Source organism: Rhincodon typus, chromosome 1 (genome assembly GCF_021869965.1).
Source record: "Rhincodon typus isolate 14 chromosome 1, sRhiTyp1.1, whole genome shotgun sequence".
In the NCBI taxonomy this organism is placed as follows: domain Eukaryota; kingdom Metazoa; phylum Chordata; class Chondrichthyes; order Orectolobiformes; family Rhincodontidae; genus Rhincodon; species Rhincodon typus.
This window is the reverse complement of record NC_063332.1, coordinates 31,980,898-32,006,695: the sequence shown is the minus strand read 5'-3', so window position 1 is coordinate 32,006,695 and position 25,798 is coordinate 31,980,898. Positions and strand designations below refer to the sequence as shown.

General features: G+C 41.5%; 1 protein-coding gene across 1 annotated transcript in view; it reads right to left on the bottom strand.

Annotated features, from left to right (window-relative positions):
- Positions 1–25,798, bottom strand: part of LOC109932277 (netrin receptor DCC) — a 590,638-nt gene that overhangs the window by 414,781 nt on the left and 150,059 nt on the right. The window contains exons 6-7 of the mRNA XM_048603985.1: positions 23,192–23,346; positions 14,288–14,408 (exon numbers count right to left, since the gene is read on the bottom strand). Of these exons, the coding sequence (XP_048459942.1) occupies positions 14,288–14,408; positions 23,192–23,346 (276 nt within the window). The remainder of the gene's footprint in view (positions 1–14,287; positions 14,409–23,191; positions 23,347–25,798) is intronic.

Here is a 25,798-nt window from a genome sequence, read left to right as displayed (position 1 = left end):
GTGTGGGGAGGCATGCTATAATGTAAGGTAAGCGGGAGAAATCTATCAACCAAATGAAAATGGGAAATGCTACAAAATACTCAGCAGGTCAGGCAGCACTCATGGAGAGAAAAACAGAATGAGTGTGACCTGTGGTGATCTCTCAACAGAGATCCGTCGCTTATGCCCCAATTAATTCTTCATCTAGACATGCTTATGAGTCCCCAGCATCTAGCATTGCTCAGACCATTGATATAGGGTAGATAGTTTCCAAATTAAATGGCTTGATTTGATAATGTTGTCAAGACCAGCAATCAAAGTAACCATAAACCACTGGTGGATTACTGACTCTACCAAGTCCACCAATAGTTTTCCAAGGTTCTGGGCCCAAATTGCCAGGCCAGCTTTTACCTCCTCCAACCCCCAGGTGCCAACATCCGACACCACTTTGACAACTCTTCTCAGGGGCATTTTCCTTAATTATTTTAATTGAGCTGATCTTGTGATTTTGAAACTATTAGGGAGAATATCTATGGGCTTGTCTATCCCAGGCCTGAATTCTCCTCTTCCAACAAGTTTTAAGCAGGGATTTCAAGGTATTCATTGAACCTTTTCTAATGGTTAGGGGATGGACCAATATTCGACATCAAGCTGACAACCACATTGCTGGTCTTTATCATTGCACTCAACATCTCAATACATTTGGGCAAGTATTACCACTACTTAAGGAACAGTCTTGGAAATTCCCTTGTGATGGTTGTTATGAGAGGAAGTTGCACCTTTAAAGGCCAAAAACAGGTCCAGTATCAAAGAGTTGTGAAATTATGCTAAAGAAGGGGCTGGCCATTTGATCCTGCATATCTGTGCTGAAATTTTGAATGAGCCATGCAACTATTTCAAATCCTCTTTTCTTTCCACAGAATCCTGCATGCTTATTCTCTTCAAAGTCCGAGATGTGTTGCAGATGTTAAGCTTGGGACAATCGGCATGGAATCCGTGGAGGAGGAGCCACTGCTGAAATTATATCCAGAGTTTGTGTTTCTTCCAGATTTAAAGCAAGTGAGCTTTGGGAGTGACAATAGAGGTTAAACAGTTTAAAGAGATAACACAGTGTGGAGCTGGAGAAACACAGCAGGTCAGGCAGCATCAGAGGGGCAGGAAAGTTGACGTTTCAGGTCGGGACCCTTCTTCAGACATAGGGAAGGGGGAAGGGGGCTCTGAAATAAATAGAGAGAGGAGGGGTGGGGCTGGAGAAGGTAGGTGGGATGGTGATAGGTCAGTGAAGGTAAGGAGTGGTGGAGATTGGTCAGTGAGGTGGGAGGAACGGATAGGTGGGAGAGAAGATGGACAGGTTGTGTCAGGTCAAGGAGGCCAGGAATGAGAGGGAGGGTTGGTCATGGGATGAGGCTGGGGGTAGGGAGATTTTGAAACTGGTAAAGTCCACATTGAGGCCATTGGGTTGTAGGCTCCCAAGGCGGAATATAAGGTGCTGCTCCTCCAGTTTCCAGGTGGCGTCATTGTGACACTGGAGGGAATGCCCTATCTTGGGAGCAGATGTGGCAGAGGCAGAGGAATTGGGAGTAGGGGATTGCATTCTTGCAGGAAGGTGCAATATGTAGTTTAAATCTGTGTTATGCATATCAAAATCATGAATTTGTTTACTAAAAACCTGTTCTGCGATGTTGCCGTACACAACTATAATGAAGACAAATATTATCTTTGAAATTAACAGATAGCTCAAGGGCAAATTCAGAAAATAGTAGGTAAATCAGAGCAGAGATACTTCCAGAGCAGTAACTAGACATAATGTCATAAAAAGTTCTTTCCCTGCACCTCCATTCATCGCTGCCAACCTTCTGTTCTTGGCAGTTCTTGCAGCCAGATGTTTCTCGTGCAATGGAGATTTCCATAATGACATTGGACTACTTGGGGTTGAGAAACATATCAGCCATGATCAAATGATGGAGCAGACTCAATGAGCTGAATGGTCTTATTCTGCTCCTATGTCTTATGGTCTTATTGTGTGTAATTCTGGTTCCCACCCTATGGGAATAATGTGGAGGCTTTGGAGAGGATGCTGGATGTTGCTTTGATTGGAGTATATTAACTATTATAACAAATTTGGACTGTTTTTGCTAGAGTGCCAAAGGCTGAGGGACAAACTGATAGAAGTATATAAAATTATGAGAGGCATAGAGAGGGGGGCTAGTCAGAGTCTTTTTCCCAGGATGGAAATATCAAAAACTAGGGGGCATAGGTTTAAGGTGAGAGGGGTAAAGTTTAAGGAAGATGTGCAAGGAAAGTTTTTTACACAGAGAGTAGTAGAAGCAGCCATGTTAGTAACGTTTAAGAGGCATTTAAACAGACACATGAAGAGGCAGGGAATAGAGGGATATGAATCATATGCAGGCAGATGGGATTAGTTTAGAATTACATCATGGTTGACACAGAAATAGTGGGCCAAAGGGCCTGTTTCTTTGCTGTACTGTTCTATCCTCTATATTATATGTACTGATGTTGAAAAGACTTATTGTGTTACAGCTGCAAAGTGAGATTCACATAGGCAATAACATGGCAGCTTCTTAATTAATATTCACATAGATGGAAGACCTTCACAATGACAGAAATTGAGCATTAAAGTCAATGGCAAGCACTGAGAGCCTGAGTCATAATCTGGCCTAAAGCAACAAAGACAAGAGCAAGCCTGCAATAAGGACAATTTGACAGGAGTTTTGAAAATACAGTGCATAAATTTATGGGGATCTTATTTGGGAGCTTTCCTTGCATTCATTGTTATCATTTTATTATTTCGATATATGTATTTGTTGGCGCCAAAATCAGAATGACCAATGATAGATATTGGAATTTAATTTGCTTCTTGCCCTATAATTCTAAAAGAATGCAAGATTAAACTGTTTTGAAATGACTCTGATGACTAATTTTATGTTTCTAAAATGTTCACCAACATTATTAGCAATACTTTGATGTTAATGAGGCAGGTCTGGTGCAGTTTGTGCTTTAGAAATCCGAAATATAAATGGAGAAAGTTCTAGGAAAATCTGGCAGCCAAGGCAACCAGAAACTACTTCTATTCAGGGCCACTCAGTGTAATATGCATCAAGTGCTAATCTTCACTCCATTTAACCTCATCAGAAAGCAGGTAACAAGTTAGTGACAGTGTGCATTACACTGTATGTCTGAACCACAGTAATTATTCAAAGAAAAAGTGCCCATGCCTTTGTCAACCAATTACTATATCTAAAAATAGAGATATTATTTGAAGCTTGTAATCTTGTTCTCAAGAAAACTGCTTTGCTGGTAACAAGAAATTAATTTTCTCACCCATGGCCTGTCCAATGTGAGAACATTTCCGTTTTATTTGTGTAAGGTGTAAATTACTAAGGTTGCCTTACAGAATCCCCAGCCTTGGGAGAGGGTGCAGTGATAGCCTGAACAGCTGTGCAGTGAGGTGTACATGCTGTGTTTAGAATGGATGGCTACCACTTATGCAAAGAGCTCAGACAGCAGGAGCCATGTTCCTCCCACCACGGTCAGCAGCTTCTGCTAATACATCTTTATGGCCAACTTCACCACCATCTGTCCGCGCCCTTTCACATAGACTGCAGGAAGCACGAGTAGAGATTTATGTGCTATGAGAATTGGCTCCAGCAAGCAACACTCAGGAACATTCTCTGTTTGTCTTGCTTTCTTTTTCTTTTATTCCACTTTCAGTCCTTCTAAGTCTTATGATGTGAGGCATTCATTTAAAGTCACCGGTATTTTCAACAAAGTTTATTTCTCATACCTACTGTTATGATTAATGGCTGACAACCAAAGGTCTCGTCCTATCCCATCAGTAATTGCCATTTTATCTGGCTTTTGATTTGGCAAATGTTAACACCTACAAAATTATTTTTGGTAAATTTGAACACTAGAATTAAACTTGGTTTGTGATTTTCGGCAGGGCCTGTACCATCCATACAGTATTCACCATTGATAAAGTGCAGTCTGCAGTGGTAACAGTGCACTCACTGTCTGCCTCCAGCAAGCTTCTGTAATCAGTGAAGTTGACATACATTGGCTCCATGCCCACCAGGTGTCAACTTTGAAATCCTTAATTTTTGTTTCAAATCCCTCCATGGCTTTATTCTGGAATATCTTTGCAATCTCCTCCAGCTGTCCCACTCTCTGAGACTTCTGAGCTCCTCTAATTCTGGCCTCTTTTGCTGCCCTGATTTTAATCGTTCCACCATTGGCAGCCAAGCCATCAGCTGCCTAGCCACTGAGCTCAGCAAATTTTTCCCTCGCCATCTTTATCCCTCTTTCCTCCTTAAAGATGCTTCCTACTTTGACCGAGCTTTTGGTCATTTTCCATTTTAAATATTGTTAGGTACTACTCCTGTGAAGCACTTTGGAGCATTTTATTCTGTTAAAGGTTCTACATAAGTGCATGTAGTTGCTGTAAAGCTAAATTCAACATACACAATGTTAAGTCCCAAAGCTGCATGCAGCATTTTTTTTACACCTGTACTCTACAGGCTGAGATCAGGCTGGTTATAATGCTGATTTCAAGTGCTAATTAGACATTCAAGGAGAAGCTTATTATATACAATCTCAACCTTTTCAGTCTATTGAGAGAAGACAGCTCTTTGTGACACCTGAAGGTCCAGATGTTGTTCTCTTTGTACAATGGAAGGCTCAGCTAAAGCAGACAATTAGATTGACGGATTGAGTGCCCTATCTCACAAATATAAGGTGCACAATTCCCAGTTCTCTCTCTCTCTCAAGATAAATAGGTATTTACACAGATAATATATCCTCTGTACAACCTCCAACACCTTCCCTGATACAAAGAGTGGTTTGTCATATAACAGCAGCAAGAACCTGTTTGTCTTTTAAAGCCTGATCTAGTTTGACTTTGAAATCATGAGCTAGAGCAGGTGATGGTACATTGAGAGATGGTGATTACAATTTTAATGCTTTTTCATAACAGGGTATAGGAGAGAGATTGATTCTTCCCATTGTGAGAAATTTGTACTGGCCCCTAGCTTTTCAGTCTAACTTATGTCAACAACACAGAATGTATTTGGCAGTGCATCTGATATTTCAGTAGCTAGGCTACAAATTAAAAGCTTACTGCTCAGATCCCTGGATCAAAACATAGTTGAATTAATTTTGGGATAGGAGAGGATATACTCCCGGTTATAAAGACACATGGGATCTACTGTGGAATTATGGTGAACTTGAAATCTCTTGAATAAAAAGCTAGAAATTGTGAAACCCTGGGTTTTATTCAGTGGAGCAGAACTTCGCAATAACACATGACAACGGAGCCTTGTGTGTTATCCTAAATCACAAAATCTCCTCTGTGTGATGCACAGGCATATACCTATAAGTTTAGGAAACAATGCATTGATACAACAGAGCTGATTTTGCAAACATATCCTAACAGTGGGTGAGCTTTTAACGAAAGCAGACAGCACAGAAGGAAGTTATTCAAACCCTTGCATTTTGTACCTATATTGGCTATTTGGAAGTGTTGTCTATTCTGTTTCCATCCTCTATTCATTTCCAATGGCCCTGCAAGTAAATGTCTAATTCTCTCTTGAATGTAAATCTTGACAGCTTCCACCTCCCAATCTGACACTGAATTCTAGATCATCACAGTGACTATGTAAATAAAAATGATCATGTCTTCTTTTTTCTGAAGTCTGTGGCCTCTTATTAGCAACTCTTCTGTTGAAACAGCTTCTCCCCACTATATAAACGCTCTCATGATTTAGAACACTTCTATTATACATCTTCTTCGCATTTTCATTCCGAGGAGGACAATGCCAGTTTCTTTAATTTGTCTCCAGATTTATTCTCCCTGGTGTCTTGCCTGTAAAAATCCTCTGCACAATCTCCAAGGTCATAATATTTTTCATTAAATGCTCAGCACCGTATTGAATGAATGCTTCAGATGAGGCCTAAACAATAATTTCTAAAGATCTAGTATGCTCTTGTAATTTATACCATTACTCCTGAACCAAGTATCTTTGACACCTTCAACAATTTGTCCCTACAGTACTTTCCATTTCTCTGTTGCTACACAATCAAATCTGGAAGGAAATTTGCCATCCATACCTCATCTGGCCTACATGTGACTCTGGACCCACAGCAATATGGTTAACTCTTAAACGTTCTCTGAAATGGCCTAACACACTCAGTTGCATCAAATGCTATGAAGGCTAAACAAAGGAATGAAACCAGATAGATCACCTAGCATCAACCTAGGCAAGAGAAATGATGACAAACTTAACCCTGTTGACGCTGCAAAATCCTCCGTAACAACATTTGAGAGCTAGTGTCAAAATTCATTGAACTGTCTCAGAGTTAAGCAACAGCCCAACGTAGTTGTACTCAAAGAATTGTAGCTGACAGATAACGTCCCAGACAACACCATCACCATCCCATCAGTAGGACAGATCCACCAGAATAGTAACACATTGGTATACAGTTAGAAGGGGGTTGCCTGTAAGTCCTTAACATTGACTCAAACCCATGAAGCCTCATTGCGTCAGACAAAGCTTATTCACTGATTTTCATCATTTAAATTCAAGATTATTCATAGGTGACCTACTCTGATGCATTCTTTTCTCAGGATGCCAAAAGCAGAATTTGCATTCTTGATGTTTAAACTGTCTTCTTCTTTAATGGATGATAAATGATCTTTTCTGTATTTCCAATATATTCTTCTTTTTTATCTGAAAGCTCTATTTGCTTCCCTCAATTTTTCCTTGCTGTTATGACCTGCACACTATACTGCTTCTTAAATTACCTCTTCATTGCCTATTCTTATCAACATTGATGGTCTGTTATTCTGTCAATCTTGGCTAGAGTAACAACTACAAAACTGTTGTTACATGCAATCTTCAACATCATTAGACATCCCAAGGCACTCTTCAGGTGCCGTTTAAAACAAAATTTGCTTTTCTTAATTTATAAAAGCTTTGCCCATATGGAATACCTTTCTGCAAATTACAAATAATTATTGGTAGACAAACAGGAGGCTGGAAGAACACAGCAGGCCAGACAGCATCTGGAGGAAAGAAGCAGTCAACTTTTTGGATATTACCCTTCCTCAGGTCCAGTCCTGAAGAAGGGTAATACCTGAAACGTTGACTGCTCCTTTCCTCCAGATGCTGCCTGGCCTGCTGTGTTCTTCTAGCCTCCTGTTTGTCTACCTTGGATTCCAGCATCTGCAGTTTTTTTTTCTCTAAATAAATAATCACTAAGTGGTTCTGAATCACCTATATTTTCTAAAATGCAATGATAATTACAATTTAGAAAGTGAGAGTAACAGTCTAACATTTTACAAAAGCAAAATGCTGCAAATTTTGGAAACCTGAGGAAATGATCAAAAGGAGCTGGAAAAGTAAGCAGTTCAAGCAATATCTGTGGAGAGAAACAAAGTTAACATTTCAGCATGAATGATCTTTTATCAGCCTTACATGCAGTGCATAGTTACTTACAGTGCAAACATTCACTCCTTCTTTGGGACTATCTTCCTTTTTTGATAGTGTACATTATTTACAGATTCCAAAGTATTTTCTTTCACAACATTTTGTCAACATATCTTTCCCACAGTGGTTCCTTGAACAGACAGATTCAGCCATCATAGGCTTCCAGTGAGTTATTGATGGAGGGTTAATTTTCCCTCTCGTGGTGAAATACAGATACTGCAATGTTATAACAAACAGTGATATTCAAAACATCCTCCAGATTTAATGGCTTTTTGGAGTTACTTCTGCTCTGTTGCCTAAACCTTCTTTTTATTTCTTCCATGCGATGTGGGCATCACTGGCAAAGCCAACATTTATGGCCTATTCCTAATTTTCCTTGAACAGAATGGCATACTGGACCATTATTTCAGAGGGCAGTTAAGAATCAACCAGATCGCTGTGGGTCTGGAGTCGCACGTAGCCAGACCAGGCAAGGACGGCAGATTTCCTTCCCTAAAGGACATTAGTGAATCAGATGGGTTTTTACTAAAATTGATGATAGTTTTATGATCACTATTACTGAGTCTAGCTTTCAATTTCAGTTTTATTTATTGATTGAACCTAAATTCTACCAGAGTACTAGCCAGGTCCTTTAGATTACTAGCTCAGTGTTGATACCGCAATGCTACTATATCCTCCTGGATAGTGCAGCTGCTGGGTATGCAATGGAAGACCCCAATTACAAGCATCAATGGGGTTTCTAAAATGCCTTCACAATATTTGCAGACCAATTGCAGTTCCAGGACAATTACAAAATGCTTTGAGAGTTTAGTAATAGCACAAATTAACTATAGCTTCCCAGACTGCCTTGATCCCCCAAACTCGCCTACTATCACAACAATAGGCAGAAGTTGTACCTGACACATAGGAAGATGTTGTGGTTGTTTGATGTCAATCATCTCAGCTCCAGGACATTTATGCAGGAGTTCCTCGGGGTAGTGTCTTCGGCCCAACGATCTTCAGCTGCTTCATCAATTACCTTCCCTCCATCGTGAGGTCAGAAGTGGGGATATTCACCGATGATTGCACAGTGTTCAGCACCATTCATGACTCCTCAGATACTGAAGCAGTCCATGTTCAAATGAAACAAGATCTGAACATTATCCAGGTTTGGACTGACGAGTGACATTCACGCCACACAAATGCCAGGCTATGACCATCACCAATAAGAGACAATCTAACTACCACCCCTTAACATTAAATGGTGTTACCATCACTGAATCCTCCACTATCAACATCCTGGGGGTTATCATTGACCAGAGCTGGTCAGAAGCTGGGAATACTGCGGCGAGTAACTCACCTCCTGACTCTTCAAAGCCTGTCCATCATCTACAAGGCACAGGTCAGGAGTGTGATGGAATACTCCCCACCTGCCTGAATGAGTGCAGCCCCAACAACACTCAAGAAACTTGACACCATCCAGGACAAAGCAGCCCACTTGATTGGCACTACATCCACAAGCATCCACTCTCTCCACCACCAACGCTCAGTAGCAGCAGTGTGTATTATCTACAAGATGTACTGCAGAAATTCACCAAAGATCCTCAGACAGCACCTTCCAAACCCACGACCACTTCCATCTAGAAGGACAAGGGCAACAGATATATGGGACGACCACCACCTCCAAGTTCCCCTCCAAGCTACTCACCATCCTGACTTGGAAATATATCTCCGTTTCTTTACTGTCATTGTTTTAAAATCCGGGAATTCCTTCCCTAATGTCATTGTGGGTCAACCCACAGCAGGAGGACTGCAGTGGTTCAAGAGGGCAGTTCACCATTACCTTCACAAGGGCAACTAGGGATGGGCAGAAAATGCTGGCTAGCCAGTTACGCTCACATCGCACAAATGAAAAGAAACAAAAAACAACAGGTCCACTGCAGATGCCATCTCCCTGATCCTACATTCACCCCTGGAGCACCTGGATAACAAGGAGACCTACATCTGACTCTTTTTTATTGACTTCAGCTCCACTTACAACACCATAATTCCAACAAGACTCACCTCCAAACTCTGAGACCTAGGACTCAGCCCCTACCCCCCCACTTCAACCGGATCCTTGACTTCCTGACCCACAGACTGCAATCAGTAAGGACAAGCAACAACAGCTCCTCCCCAATAATCTTCAATACCGGTGCCCCACAAGGCTCTGTACTCAGCCCTTTACCATACTCCTTATACATTCACAACTGTGTGGCCAAATTCAGCTCCAATTCCATCAATAAATTTGCTGATGACATCACTGTAGTGGGTCGGGTTTCAAACAACGACAGGACAGAGTGCAGGAAAGAGACAGACAGCTTAGTGACATGGTGTAAAGACAACAATCTCTCCCTCAGTGTCGCAAAACGAAAGAGCTGGAGTTCGATTTTAGGAAGCAGAGTGGAGGTCTGTATGTGCTGAGATGGAAACGGTTGAGAGCTTCCAGTTCCTAGGAGTAAATACCACCAACAATCTATCCTGGTCCACCCACGTCAACGCTTCAATCAAGAAAGCACACCAATGGCTCCACCTCCTCAGAAGGTTGAGGAAATTTGGCATGTCCACAATGATTTTTACCAATTTTTATCGGTGCACCATAGAAAGCATCCTATCTGGATGCATCACAGCTTGGTTTGGTAACTGCTGTGCCCAAGACCACAAGAAATTACAGAGAGTTGTGAACACAGTCCAGTCCATCACAAAAACCAGCCTTCCTCCCATTGATTCTGTCTACACTTCCCACTGCCTCGGGAAAGCAGCCAACATAATCAAAGACCCCTCCCACCCAATTAAACTCTCTTCCACTCTCTTCCATTGGGCAGAAGATTCAAAAGTTTAAAAAGATGTACCAGCAGAGTTAAGAACAGTTTCTTCTTTATCATTATCGGCTTCATGACCGTCTCATATATTAGAGTTGATCTTTCTCTGCACCTTCTCTGCAGCTGTAACAATATACTCTGCATTCTGTTCTATTACCTTGAGGTACTTATGTAGGGTATGATTTGTCTGGTTAACCCACAAAACAATAACTTTCACTGTATCTTGGTGCATGTGACAACAATAAATCAAATCAAATCAGTTCAACCCCAATGTTTCCATCTAAATACTCCTTATCAGATGGACTACAATAGTTCAAGAAAGCCATTTGTCCCCACCACTTCCTGAAGAACAATTAGAGATGCACAACAAATTCTGGCCTTGCCAGCAATGCCCACGTTCCAAGGAAGAATTCTAAAAATAGCCCTGAAACCAGGCCGAAGAACTGAATTAAATGTCCTGGGTCTTGTGCTTTCTCTGTTTAATGGTTGAGTTGTCTTGTTTTCGTCGCTGCTTTGGCAAAAACATTATAAGATATGGAAAAACATGTCGGTCTTCAGTTTCAAAAGCAATGGAAATCAAAGACCAATTTGACAAAGAGACTGTGAAATGCCTGCTCCTTCTCCTCCCTCTCGATTAATTTCTATCCTTGTTCTTCTGCGTTTATTCAAGTTGAGAGATTTAATTAGATGGTCAGTGCAGGACACAACCAATCTCTAAACAAGTAGCACAGAAATCAAAGTAAATCATGAAATAATGATCGAGGAGCCCAGTCTGGGAATTAACGCTCTCACACAGTCCTTCAATTCATAACACGCACAATTTTCAGCCATTATGTAGTGATGTTAAGCTTAATTTATAGCAGCCTGTTGATTCTAATCTGAATGAAAAATAGCCTAGAATAGAGACAGTTACAAGTGACATTCAGTTCTGACTCAGTCAGGATGCAGGGAGGAAGACTGCATCAGCAGCACATTCAAAATTTAAGGTGAACAAATGAGGAACGTTAAGGTGTGTGCTATTCAGAGTAATAATATTTTTGAGTGAATTGAGGAAAGTTGTGACAGTGAGAGGGCTAGAGATGGAGAGATTAGGGCAAGATTATTGTCGGACGATAACTTGTTTCTTGTATCCTGCCCAGGCGTCTCCCAGCCAAGTATCTTGTTCGGCTTGCCCTACAATTTGTCTCCGTTTCAGAGGTACCTGAAGGTTCCCAGTTCTGTGTATTCAGTTAGATGAATAGTGACCACAAAACAGCAGACTGGATGCTTCAGTTTGTCCTCCTAAGGCAGTATAACACTCACTTGTGAATCCCAGGGCAGACAGACTTCAAAGCTACCCATCCAAGAGCGGGTAATTTGTTGCAGGAAGCCGCACAGCCAGCAGCTCTTGGCAACCCTTGAAAATTTCTGAAGTAACAATTGGGACTGGATCATTCCCAGATATAATGCTGATTTACAAGTTACTGAATCTGACTCTTTGTTTCCAGCCAAACAAATAAAATCATTCTCTTGATTCTCCATTTAGGGGATAAGGGCCATCACCACAGTTACCAGAACACACAGACCCAAAATCTCAGTGCTGAAAGCTCCTCAGCAATTGCAGTGGATTTTCTGCAATGTGTATAAAGGGCCATGACGTGGATGTGCTGATGTTGGACTGGGATGGGCAAAGTCAGACATCACACGACACCAGGTTATAGCCCAACAGATTTATTTGAAATCACCAGCTTTTGTAGAACTGCTCCTTTGTTGGGTGACGAAGGAGCAGCGCTCCGAAAGCTTCTGATTTCAAATAAACCAGTTGGACTATAACCTGACTTCTGTATTGAAAGGGAGCAGCCCTTTGAAATGATAATATCACAGTCTGAAATGTCATAAAAGGACTAGTTCCTCCAGCACCGGCTGTAAGGAAGGAAAAGGGAAAACTTGCATTTATATAGCGCTTCTCACACCCACCAACTTTCTCAAATTCCCTTCCAGTTACTTCTAATGTCTGCTCACTGTTGTAATACAGGAATTACAGCAGCCAGTAGGAGCACAACAAATTCCCACAAACTGCAACACAATAATGACCAGTTAATCTATTTCTGTGATGTTGATTGAGGGATAAATATTGGTCAGGACACCAGGGATAACTCCCATGGGCTTCCTCATGAGATTGTTTACATCCATCCAACAGGCAGGTGAAGCGTTGATTTAAAGGTGAAAGAAGATATCTTCAAATGTACACATCACTCCCTTAATCCTGTACCGGATTGTCAGTGTTGGCTTTTGGGCTCAAATCCCCTGTGTCAGGACTCATGGTGTAGTTCGGGAGCAACATTTCTGCCTCTGAACCAGGAAAGGGACAAAAATCATCAGCTGCAATAATGCTTCAGAGATGAAGAAGAAGGGTCTTTCTGAAGAAGGGTCTAGGCCCGAAATGTCAGCTTTCCTGCTCCTCTGATGTGCTTGGCCTGCTGTGTTCATCCAGCTCTACACCTTGTTATCTCAGCTGCAATAACGCTCCTGGCCTGGGTCTCTAGCCACACCCCAAACCCCTGATCTGAGTACACTAGCCCCCACTTCCCACCCTTCAAGAAGGGCATAGTAGGCCCCTGTGAGACCTGGTTACTGGGCCTCACGCTGAACTAATTACACAATTGAATCTCACTGCAGGGACTTTTCAGTGTATCATAGAATGTCTACATTGTGGAAGCAGGCCATTCAGCCCACCGAGTCCATACCAACTCTTGAACAATCTCACCCAGACCCACACCCCTACCTTATCCCTGTAATCCTGCATTTCCCACAGTTAACCCACCTAGCCTGCACATCCCTGGACACTATGGGCAATTTAGCTTGGCCAATCCACTTAACCTCCACATCTTTGGACTGTGGGAGGAAACCAGAGCACCCAGAGGAAACCCACGCAGACACGGGGAGAACATGCAAACCCCACACAGAGAGTCACCTGAGGGTGGAATCAAACCCAGATTCCTGGCACTGTGAGGCAGCAGTGCTAACCACTGAGCCACCATGCCTTGTAAGCTGAATACTTCAATTGTAGCACTAAGACAATGCTGCATTGTTAATGGCACCTTCTTTTGAACAAAATATTAACCTGAGGAATTATATTACAGTATAAATTCAAATTTCTTCTTATAACTGTTCATTCGACGACTGCCTACCCCAGTCTTACCCATGGACGCTGAAAGGCCTTGACCCAACATCCTGGTCAAATCTAAGCTCCTTTCTTCCAACTGAAGATCTAAGAGCCTCAATCCACATTGTGACCAAACTGCACATGACTTTGTAAATGTATACAGCAAACTATGTGAAGTGCCACTGCTAAGCTGAATTCAATAAATAAAGAATTCAAATAAATAACTTTTCCTAAATCATACGCTTTTTGCAAACAACTTGTGTAATATTGTGGGTTGAATTGATGTGGTAAATTATTGGTAAAGAGTTAGTAACTATAATGTTATGTGCATATATATCTAAGTATTTAAGATGGCATATCAATCATTACAGGCAGTCCCTGGGTTGTGAATGCATTCTGTTTTTGAGCTTGTTTGCAAGTTGAGTTGTACACAGCTCAGAACACAATGGAGGACAATATAAAAGAGCCATTTGCTAGCACAAAAAATGTTACGATCTTTAAAATCACACCCCTGTTTCGGTCACGTTCGTACGTTCAAGCATTCATAAGTCGCATGTTCATAAATCAAGGATCTATTGGACTGCAATCATTGTACTAGACAATAAAGGGTCTAAATCTGCAGCACATGGTGTGATCTGAGAAATACATTCAAAGAAAGTTACAATATTGTCTAAAAGATGATTACTTTGAACAACATATAACAGAATGTAACAGCACTAATGGTTCTTTCTTCCAAAACTATCACTTTGTCATTAAAAGGGAGAAATAAAAACAAGAGTGAAAACTGCAGGGAAGAGTCAATGATTATGTTGTCCTACCGGGCTCCGGGATGATTAGCTGTCCACTGGTCTGCGCATTCCCAGCATCATTCTCTGCCACACACTGATAAAAACCCTCATCTGACTTCACCAGGCCCAATACCCGGAGATTGCTGCCACTCTACAATACAGAGCAAACAGACAGATTACAAAATTATTTAACAGTAACAGCAAAATCTTTGCATTCCAGAAACAAACCAAGTGTCAACTTAGTTTTGTATTTTTTTTATTGAGAAACCAATATTTACTCAAAATAAATCCTGGTTAGGTTGTTAAGTGGCTAAATAAACAGTGAATGCATAGCTAAAAGGCGATAGATCTTCGTACATGCTGTACCTATTTCTGAATGAAACAGATCCAAATCATGTCAACTTAGTGACTGCACTCATTCTGTGCAGGTATTGTGTCTGCCAGTAAATTCACAGAGTCTTATTATTTCAGTCCTACAGATAGCTGCTGAAAACGGAGCTCTAAAAGGTGGTACTTAAGGCCTAATGCATGTTGGTGGACTTGATGTAAAAATTATTAATGGGCAGCCAAGGCTTTAACCTAAAACGTTTCTCTGAAGTTTGGATTGGGACAAGTGTTCATATCCAATTATAAAATCCTGATGATTCCTCCTTGTTCTCCTGCCAACTCCAACCCTGCTTCTTGGAAGGTACATGACATTTGCTGCTGGCCTGGCAGATGGCACACCAATGATATTTCACACACAGTAAGTGGTCTTTGAGAGAATTGCTGCTATCAGCAGGGTGGATGAAACGTAGATGAGGCCAAAGGTCTGAAGTCAAGCCCAGAAACTATCAAATGTTGAAAGTCATAGATCCACCTAACAGACACATATCAGAAACAAATTTAAGTAATTGGACTGTTTTAAAATATAATAGAAATTTAGTACAACACATGTACATGAAGGTAGTCAGTGTGGAAGACCTAATCCTCAGCAGGAAGTTTTGTTTGGCAACTCAGCATCCTCTGACTCTGATGTAAAGGTTTTTATCAAGGACATTGAAATCATTACAGAAGTACATGCTGTCCTGTCATACAGAGTGACATAATCATAGAATCCTTACAGTTTAGAAGGATTCAGCCCAGTGAGTCCACAATGGCCCTCCAAAGAGCATTCCACCCAGTCCCACTCCATCCCTGTAACCCTGCATTTGCTATGGCTAATCCAACTGGCCTACACATCCCTGGACACTGTGAGCAATTTAACATAGCCAATCCAACTAACCAGCACATCTTTGGAATGTCGGAAGAAACCAGAGCATGTGTAGGAAACCCATGCAGACATGGAGAGAACGTGCAAACTCCACACAGACAGTCGTCTGAGGGTGGAATTGAACCCAGGTCCCTGGCGCTGTGAGGCAGCAGTGCTAACCACCGAGCCACTATGCAGCCCCTTAATTGGAAAGGACAACAGAAAGGTGGAAGGATTTTAAGAACAAGTGTATTATTAACTGTAGGAACTTCCATCACTGGTGGTGGTAAGCAAGAGGGTTAGGCACAAGAGGCCAAAATTGGAGGAAGGAAAGTTCTAGGCTAATGTGAGACATCATCAAGATAGATTCATAGATGCATACAGCACAGAAAAGGCCCTTCGGCTCATTGGGCCTGCACTGAAATTTCGAACACTAAAGGCACACTAATCCCAATTTCCTGCACTTGTCTCATATCCTTGAATGTTATGATATTTCAAGTGCTCATCCAAATATTTTTTAAAGATTATAAGGTTTCCGGCCTCCTCTACCTTCTCAGGGACTGCATTCCAGATTACCACTATCCTCTGAGTGAAAATGTTTTTTTCCAAATCCCCTTTGAATCTCCTGCCCCTTATCCTAAAACTATGCCCTCTCATGATTGACTAAGCCAAACAACTAATCTCCATTCACCTTGTTCATACCCCTCATAACCTTATACATCTCAATCATGTCTCTACTCAGTCTTTGCTGCTCTGGAGAAAACAATCCAAGCCTATCTAGTCTCTCCTTATAGCTCAATTTCTCCACTGAGGCAACATCCTGGTGAACCTCCTCTGTAACCCCTCTCGTGCTATCACATCCTTCCTGTAGTGAGGTGACCAGAACTGCACACAATACTCCATCTGTGGTCTAATCCACAATCTGTACAATTCCAACATTACCTCCTTACTCTTACACTCTATGCCATGACCTATGAAAGTAAGTGTCCCATATGCCTTCTTAACTATCCTATTCCTGTGTTCTGTCGACCTCAGTGATCTGTTAATAATTATCCTAAAATCTCTCTGTTCCTGTAAGCTACCCAGTGTCTTGCCATTCATTAAATACTCCCTCATCTTGCTTCTTCATTCTAAATTGCACCACCTCACACTTATCAGGGTTAACTACCATCTTTCACTGGTCTGCCCATCTGACCAACCCTTCTATAGCTTCCTGTAACCTACAACCATCTTCGTTGCTATTAACCATTCTACCAATCCCTGGGTCATCTGCAAATGTGCTTAACATTTCCCCCACATTTTAATCATTTACATAAATAACAAACAATAAGGGTCCCAGGACTGATCCTTGTGATACACCATTGGACACCAGCCTCCAGTCACGTGAACAGCCTTCTACCATTACACTTTGTGTCTTATTACCAAACCAGTTTCTGATTTATCTCTCCAAGTTTTTCTAAATTCCAAATGCTTTAACCTTCTCAATCAGTCTCCCATGTGGGACCTTATCAAAAGCTTTGCAAAAATCCGCATAAACTATATCAACTGAACTTCTCTCAACCACACACTTGATCACATTTTCAAATAATTCTAACAAATTTGTTAGGCATGACCTAACAGAGCCATGCTAACTGTCCCTAATTAACCTATGCCTTTCCAAATGGCTATTAATTTGGTCTTTCAGGATTTCCTCCAATAGTTTCCCTACCACTGATGTGAGGCTCAGCAGCCTGTAATTTCCTGGTTCATCTCTATCACCCTTCTTAAAAAATGGAACCACATTAGCTGTCTTCCAGTCCTCTGGCACTTCCTCTGTGGCCAGACAGGAATTAAAAATTTGTGTCAGAGCTCCTGCAATTTCCTGCCTCTCCTCCCAGAGCAGCATCTGATGCAATTCATCTGGGCCAGGGGATTTGTTTGTTTTTAAGCCCAACATAGCTTCCTATTTCTTATATCAAACTGTGAAAGTTCCTCACAGTCCCTTTTCCTGAATTCCGTACCTACATTCTTCTTTTCCAGAGTGAAGGCCGAAGAGAAACATTCATTCAAAACCTTTCACATATCCTATAGCTTTGGTCCCTAATGGGCCCTGATGGGCCCTACTCTTTTCCTGGTTAACCTCTTCCATTTTATGTATTTATAAAAATGACCTATTTGTAAGCCTTTTCTCATGCCCCCTTTTTGCTCTTCTAACTCCTGTACTTCCTGTTTTCCTCTAGGGCCGGAGCGGAGTTGCTCCATTTAATTTTGCTAAAAACCCTAGACGTCCAGGGTTCTCTGAACCTATTGCTCCTACATTTCCCTCTAAAGGATACATGTTGGGAATGTTGTATTCTCCCCAGCTCTTTTTTGAATGCCCTCCATTGTTCCGCTATAGTCTGCAAGGAGCTGTTCCCAGTCTACTGTGGTGCGATTCTGCCTTATTTTAATAAAATCTGCCTTTTTCCAATCCAAAGCTGCATTTTGCAGGTCATCATTTCCTTCTCCAGAACAAATTTGATCCGTACCATGTTATGGTCGCTATCACTAATATGTTCTCCCACTGTCACATTGAATGCTTGTTTCTTTCCCCAGAACTAGATCCAGGACTGTGCAGACCCTTGTTGGGCCTTCCACATATTCACCCAAAAAGCTCCCCTGGATACATTTCAAGAAATCTGCCCCCTCTAGACCTTTAGCACTATGACTATCCCAATTTATGTTGGGGAAGTTGAAATTCCCTTATATAATTGCCCGATTATCACTCTTACATACCTCTATGAATGGTCTACATATTTGGTTCTCTATTTCCCGCTGACTCTTTGGGGGCCTACAATAAACTCCCAGTAAAGTAGCTGCCCCCTTAATATTTCTGAGTTATAACCACAAAGCCTTGTTTGAGGACCCTTCCAAGATAGGGATGGACAACGATAGGTCAGGATATAAATGTAAGCTCGTGAGCTCGTAAATTGAAGTGTTCAAGGAATGGATAAGGTCATAACAAATAGGTACAGCAGTAGGCCAATTTTTATGCTTCAGCTGAATTTGACTCTAGCCATCAATGACTGGAGGTGAAACTTAGCACTATCAACTCTGTAAAGTTTAGAATCGCAATTTCCTCACAGAACCACTGGGACAATTATTTGTTATACCTGAAAAACTGTACTGTCTGGTTCTTTCTCTTGCTGTGTTCTAGTATATTTTTTTTCATGTGAATATAATAATGTGGTTGTTACTCTCAACATACACTGAAATTGGTTTCAAATTCCACCATGGAAATCTAAGAAAGGTTGATGTGATGGCAAGGACTGGGGAGTGGGGATAAAGGGTAAAAATTCTCATTTCTAGCAAAATCTGATTCATAAAAGCTATTAAATGAGTCTTCTTCTTTCTGCAGACTCATCTGGAATGCCAGTTCCAGATCACTTGACAAACACTCTCCCAGCAGGAGAAACCAGGAGATAAAACACAATCACACCAGCTGAGGTTACCATGAAGGACTCTCCTTCTCATTCTCTTCCCTCGTCTGAGGTGTGGTGAGCATCAGGTTAAATTATCATCAGTCATTTCTCGCTAATGAGAGAGCAGCCCTATGGTCTGGTAAGACCATGGTGGCTTTACCTTTATGTTTACTTGGAAATGGATATGTACATTGGACGTCCATTTTGAAGTCTTCAAGTCAAGTTAGGCCAGAATGCATCATTCACACATTTTACTGCTTTTTTTTAACCTTCTGGGCTCTGAATGCTATCTGAAATGCATGAACCACTCAATTGTAACAACTTTGAGCTGAAGAATTCAACTGTTTTGGGTGGTAGGGTTTCCCAGCCTGCCACCTGTAAATTAGCATAGAAGAGATTTCCACTGTTGCTGGGTGACCCTTGATGGCATTTCCATCCATCACATCGGACATTTCCCAATTTCCAAGAGCTACTGGTTAAACTGATTGACCAGTGGCCCGCTGGACCAAACAGCACTGGATATTGCAGTGGACAAGATAAGGATCACTAAAGTCCTGGTGTCTGGGACTAAGTAAATGTGGTGGGTCGCAGGTTGAGAAAGGAAAGTGAGGCCTGTTGGGAAGGATGGGGATGGGATGGGCAACCTGGCACAGAGGTGGTGGGTGGCAACCTTAGAGGCCAGACCTTGTTTGGGGGGTGCTGGGGATAGAGTCTCCTGATGTTGAAGGGAGATGATTGATTCCTTCCTACCCAAGGCCTGAGCAGGCTCACTTCCTGGATATCAGCCCACTTTCTGCTGAGTTCCTCCCATCAGCCCAAGATCGGAGTCCTAGATGGGAATCAGTCTTTAGTGATCATTAATTGGCCACTTTGGCCCTGAACTAGGGCAGGGCCAGGTCAAACAAAGCCTTGTCTGTCTCACTGTAAAACTGTGGACAGGTTGGGGGGGCCTGGAGGACAGACGGGAAGACGACCTGAGGAGTTTTGTGAATCCACTTGCCTGCAAATCCGCCATGTAAAAACATAGCCAATGTATCGTGGAATGGTTACAACAAAAGAAGAGGCCATTGGGCCCATCATTTCCATGCCAGCTTCTGCAAGAGCAGCCCAGTCAGTCTCACTTTCCCCATAGTCCTCCAATTTCTAATTTCCTTTAGATAATTATTCAGTTTCCTTTTGAAACCCATGATTGAACCTGCTTCCAGCATACTCTGAGGCAGTGCACTCCAGATCATAACAATTCCTGTGAGAAACATGTTTTGCCTCATGCTTTGTCAAGTTTATCAGTATCACCCAGTTCAGGAGCAAGTTTTTCACGCAGAGGGTGGTGCGTGTATGGAATGAGCTGCCAGAGGAAGTGGTAGAGGCTGGTACAATTACAACAATTAAAGGGCATCTGGATGGGTATATGAATAGGAAGGGTTTAGAAAGATTGGGCTAAATGCTGGCCAATGGGTCTAGATTAACTTAGGACATCAGGTCGGCGCAGACAAGTTGTACTGAAGGGTCTGTTTCTGTGCTGTACAACTCTATGATTCTATGATTTTTGTTAACCTATAATGTTATTGTTTGAAACTCATTAGAGCCTCACAAGGGACATCACACGGGATTTTTTATGACAATTGAGGATGGGCTTGAGAATCACTTTAATTTGCAGGTATTTTGTATTAATTAATTAAGACCACAAGATATAGCAACAAAATTAGGCCATTCAACCCATCGAGGCTGCTCCGTCATTTGATCGTGGCTGATCTCTTTCTCAACCCCATTTTCCTACTTTCTCCCCATAACCTTGACCCCTTACTAATCAAGAACCTATCCATTTCTGTCTGAAATACACTCAATGACTTGTCCTCCACAGCCTTTGGCGGCAATGAATTTGACAGAATAATCACCCTCTAGCTGAAGAAATTGAGGTTAAATTTAAGCTGCGTGGTAAAATTTGTATCCAAGCAGCAGAAATGTAGGTTCGGTGTATAGATTGTGAGTTCAAAGACATTGCGACTACTTCCGGATTGAATTTCAGCCACTCCCTCTCTAAAAGCTCTACGAGTGTACCTCCATATTGAAGGCTGCAATGGTTCATAAAGGCAGTTCACCTCCACTTGTGGGCAAATCAGGATGGACAATAAATGCTGGCTTAGCCAGCAATTGCCAAATCCCATGAATGAATAAGAGAGAAACTATAATGTAGGGTAGAACATTGCATAGAACAAAGATGTTACAAAGCAAAGCCTTATGGGGGAAATCAAACCATCAACATCAATCCTAATTTAGAATCTATCATGAACTATTTGCCCTTTTACCTGTACTTTCGAAGTTCTTTTTAAAATTAAAGAAATATGTCAATCTGATGAAGATTAATTCAAGCTACACAGATGAAAATGCAAAACAAGAAATCACAGTTAAGAAAAGTGAAATAGGATGCGATCTAATGTCCTTTACAGCTGAGTAAACAGTTTATCAAATGGGAATCAAACTTGGATGGTGTCCAAGCTATTAACATCACTGTTGATCTCTCCAGCTCATTGTTAAGAATGAAATTTTGGCTGGATGCCAGTGTTTCTATTGTCCCACTGAGAAATAAATCAGAGCTTTGCTGAGTCCAGTCTCACTTCGCATTTCTGCCCTGGCAGTCAGGACTGCTTCCTTCTATCTCTAGCTATGCTGTTGTATGAAGAGGTCCCAGTAAGCTGCCAATTTAAAGAGCAAGTGCCACAATTGGGACTTCAAAATCATCTTCGCTACTTTTCTGAGACCACTGTTAATGGGGTATAATTTTACAGGCATCAGGAACCCTTCAGTACCTCATTCCTTATGTGCGAGTGTGCAAACTACAGCAATTCAAAGAAGACAGCTCACTGCCACCCTCTCAAGCACTTTAGTATCTGCTGAGGTAGTGAAATGTAATGTGTTGTTCAAATGCAATCTCTTTTTTTATACAGACTGAGTTTTTTTGGAAGTGTTCACATCATCAAAACGCTTCAGTATTAACTGATGCGCTAATTAATAAATGTGAATACAGTTAAGTTTGAATGTGTTTGTGCTGAGAGCAGATATGTTGCTTGTAGGCTTATGAAAGTTATTTACTGGGTAACCTTTTAGCAGCAATGTCAAGATGAAGGCAAATTGTATTTCTTTTTATTTTTACTGATGTTGTGCGTCGAAACTACCTCGATGTGGTTTAGCATAACATTTTGCACATGCATGGAAATATAAATTAAGAGGTAATGACTCACCCCAACTCTTTGTTATCCCTTAGCAAATTTTCTACCCATCCTGTTCTTTGTCCTATTGGTTTCAGTTTTGTTAACAATTCTATAAATGGGGTTTAATTAATCAAAGCCTTTTGAAAGTCAATACACACAATATCAACTGCACATCATCCATTCTCTTGGTTACCTCTTAAAAAATCTCCATGCAAATCCAAGCCCATGCAGATCCTTTATTGTTCAATGTTGTCTAAGTGACTGTTAGCCATCTACTAAATTATTATTTCTAAAAGCTTTCCCACATTGATACTAAACTGACTGACCTGTCATTGACACAAATGCAGAAAAAGCTTGGAGAAACTCAGCAGGTCTGGCATCATCTATGGGGAGAGAAATAGAGTTAATGTTTTGAGTCCGGTATATATTTTCAAAACTGAAAGGTTTGGAAATTTTTTTTTGCTATGCTTATGCCTGCTATTGCCAGGTTTATCTTCTTTTTTGAAGCTGTGTGGAACACTTACAATTTTCCAGTTTCCGAACCCACCCCTGTATCTAATGGAAGAATGTAACCATAAGAGTGTCCATGATTTCTACATTCCGTTCTGTCAGCAACCTTTAATGCAATCCATATGGATTTGGTGAGTTAATCAGTGCCAGCTTTCCAAGTACCTTCTCTCTTCTTAGCTTTATTTATCTTAGCCCATACCTCAACAACCATATTAAGTCTATTTCCTTGGTAAACATCAATGCAAAGCATTCATTTACAATCTCAAATGTGCCTTCTTCCTAGGTCTCCATTTTGATCTCCAAGAACCCATTGTTCCTCTGTCAACCCTTTTATTATTAATAAGCCTCAAGAAAACCTTTGTATTGTCTTCTGCTTTTAGCCACTGTACATAAGCAAGCAGTTTTGTTTAGAATCAATAATCAAAGCCAATGTTGTTCTGGTTAATTTATATTGAAGCAAGTCCAATGGAACAAGTCAAATTGAGCTTCAGCTGTGTTAGTTTCTCCATAAATCACAACAATGTCCCTGAATAATATCACTTACCACAATCTGAAAGTAATCACTGGGAATCACCACTTCTCCATTCTTTATCCATCTCACAGTAGGGACTGGCTTCCCACTAACTGCACATTCAAACTCAATGTCCATACTCTCATAAGCATAGAGGTTGGAAGGACGCTTTAGGAAGTTTGGAGGAACTGTAATAAAAAGATACAAGGGTAATTAGTTTAAAACAAGCAACAGCAATCACATCTTACAGCACCTTAATGTAATTAAACCTTCTATGGTGCTTCATGACAACATAATCATGCAAAATTAGACACCAAAGCATATAAGGAGGTATCAGATATATGTCATTAGGTTAATCTGGAAGATAAAGCTAATCTTAGACATGCTGCCATGAAAATACCGATTCAACAATACCCATCACATTCACTAATGTCCTTTAGGGAAAGAAATCAGTCATCGTTACCTACATTTGACTCCAAACTGATAGTAATGTGGTTGACCAGTAACAACCATCTGAATTAGCCCAGCAAGCCATTCAGTTCAAGGGCAATTGAGGTCAGGATAGGAAAACACATGCTGGCATTGTCAGTGATAGCCATGACCGTGAATGAATAAAGAATAAAAGGATTACCCTACGCTCGGTAAAATAGGTTTATTTTACAGAACATCCTACAGGAGGTGAGAGAGTTACAACGGCAGTGAGGATTCAAAAGATAATTCCAGAATTTAGGGGCTTAATAAATTAAAAAATTAAATTTGTATGATCATATCAATATGAAAATTGTGCCCGTCCGCATACACCACACCACCACCCAGTTCCTATCCCACTTCCAAAAGGAGTCAGGGCATAAAGAATAACAACAACCTGCACTTGATAGAAAAGGCAATTCTTTTTTTCGATTTTTACCCACGGGCCATTTTGACATAATATGCACCAGTGATTTCTTGATAAGCATGTATCAGTTTCCCAATATTTGTTTCCATTTGAGGTTATTGAATTACATTGGGACACACTTGCCAGGTTAGCATCAACAAATGGTACAAACTGAATGGTTTGTGAATGCTGAATATAGGGATACTGAGAACACGCAGGGATTGCACCAGTCTAAGTTCATTTCTAACTACTTACTGCCCTCATTCCCATTTTAACCAAACTTAGAGACATTTGTAAAAATAGTGCACATTGGAATGTTATAAAATGTCTAAAAGATTCAGAGATGAACTTTGCTTGGCACAGTTTTGTATACTCAGGTTTTTCATTTATTTCCACATCTCTCATTTCACTATGGATCACCTTCTTTCCTTTGTTCTTTTACATTTCAGTGAAGGTTTCTGGTATGGGGTAACAAGGTGTAGAGCTGGATGAACACAGCAGGCCAAGCAGCATCAGAGGAGCAGGAAGGCTGACGTTTCGGGCCTCGACCCTTCTTCAGAAATGGGGGAGGGGAAGGAGGTTCTGAAATAAATAGGGAGAGAGGGGGAGGCGGATACAAGATGGATAGAGGGGAAGATAGGTGGAGAGGAGACAGACAGGTCAAAGAGGCGGGCATGGAGCCAGTGAAGGTGAGTGTAGGTGGGGAGTTAGGGAGGAGATAAGTCAGTCCAGGGAGGACGGACAGGTCCAGAGGGCGGGATGAGGTCAGTAGGTAGGAGATGGGGGTGGGGCTTGAGGTGGGAGGAGGGGATAGGTGGGAGGAAGGACAGGTTAGGGAGGCGGGGACGAGCTGGGCTGGTTTTGGGATGCGGTAGGGGGAGGGGAGATTTTGAAGCTTGTGAAGTCCACATTGATACCATTGGGCTGCAGGGTTCCCAAGCGGAATATGAGTTGCTGTTCCTGCAACCTTCGGGTGGCATCGTTGTGGCACTGCAAGAGGCCCAGGATGGACATGTCGTCTGAGGAATGGGAGGGGGAGTTGAAATGGTTTGCGACTGGGAGGTGCAGTTGTTTAGTGTGAACTGAGCAAAGACAATGTAGTCGAGGAGAATACTGAGATACAGTCTATTAGACTAGACGGGATTGAGGTTCATAAGGAGGAGGTGTTAGCAATTCTGGAAGGTGTGAAAATAGATAAGTCCCCTGGGCAGGATGGGATTTATCCTAGGATTCTCTGGGAAGCTAGAGAGGAGATTGCAGAGCCTTTGGCTTTGATCTTTACATCGTCATTGTCTTCAGGAATAGTGCCAGAAGACTGGAGACTAGCAATTGTTGTCCCCTTGTTCAAGAAGGGGAGTAGAGACAACCCTGGCAATTATAAACCAGTGAGCCTTACTCCGGTTGTGGGTAAAGTGTTGGAAAGGATTATAAGAGATACGATTTATAATCATCTAGAAAGGAATAATTTGATTAGGGATAGTCAACACGGTTTTGTGAAGGGTAGGTCGTGCCTCACAAACCTTATTGAGTTCTTTGAGAAGGTGACCAAACAGGTGGATGAGGATAAAGCGGTTGATGTGGGGTATATGGATTTCAGTAAAGCATTTGATAAGGTTCCCCATGGTAGGTTATTGCAGAAAATACGGAGGCATGGCATTGAGGGTGATTTAGCGGTTTGGATCAGAAATTGGCTAGCTGTAAGAAGACAGAGGGTGGTGCTTGATGGGAAATGTTCATCCTGGAGTTCAGTTACTAGTGGTGTACCT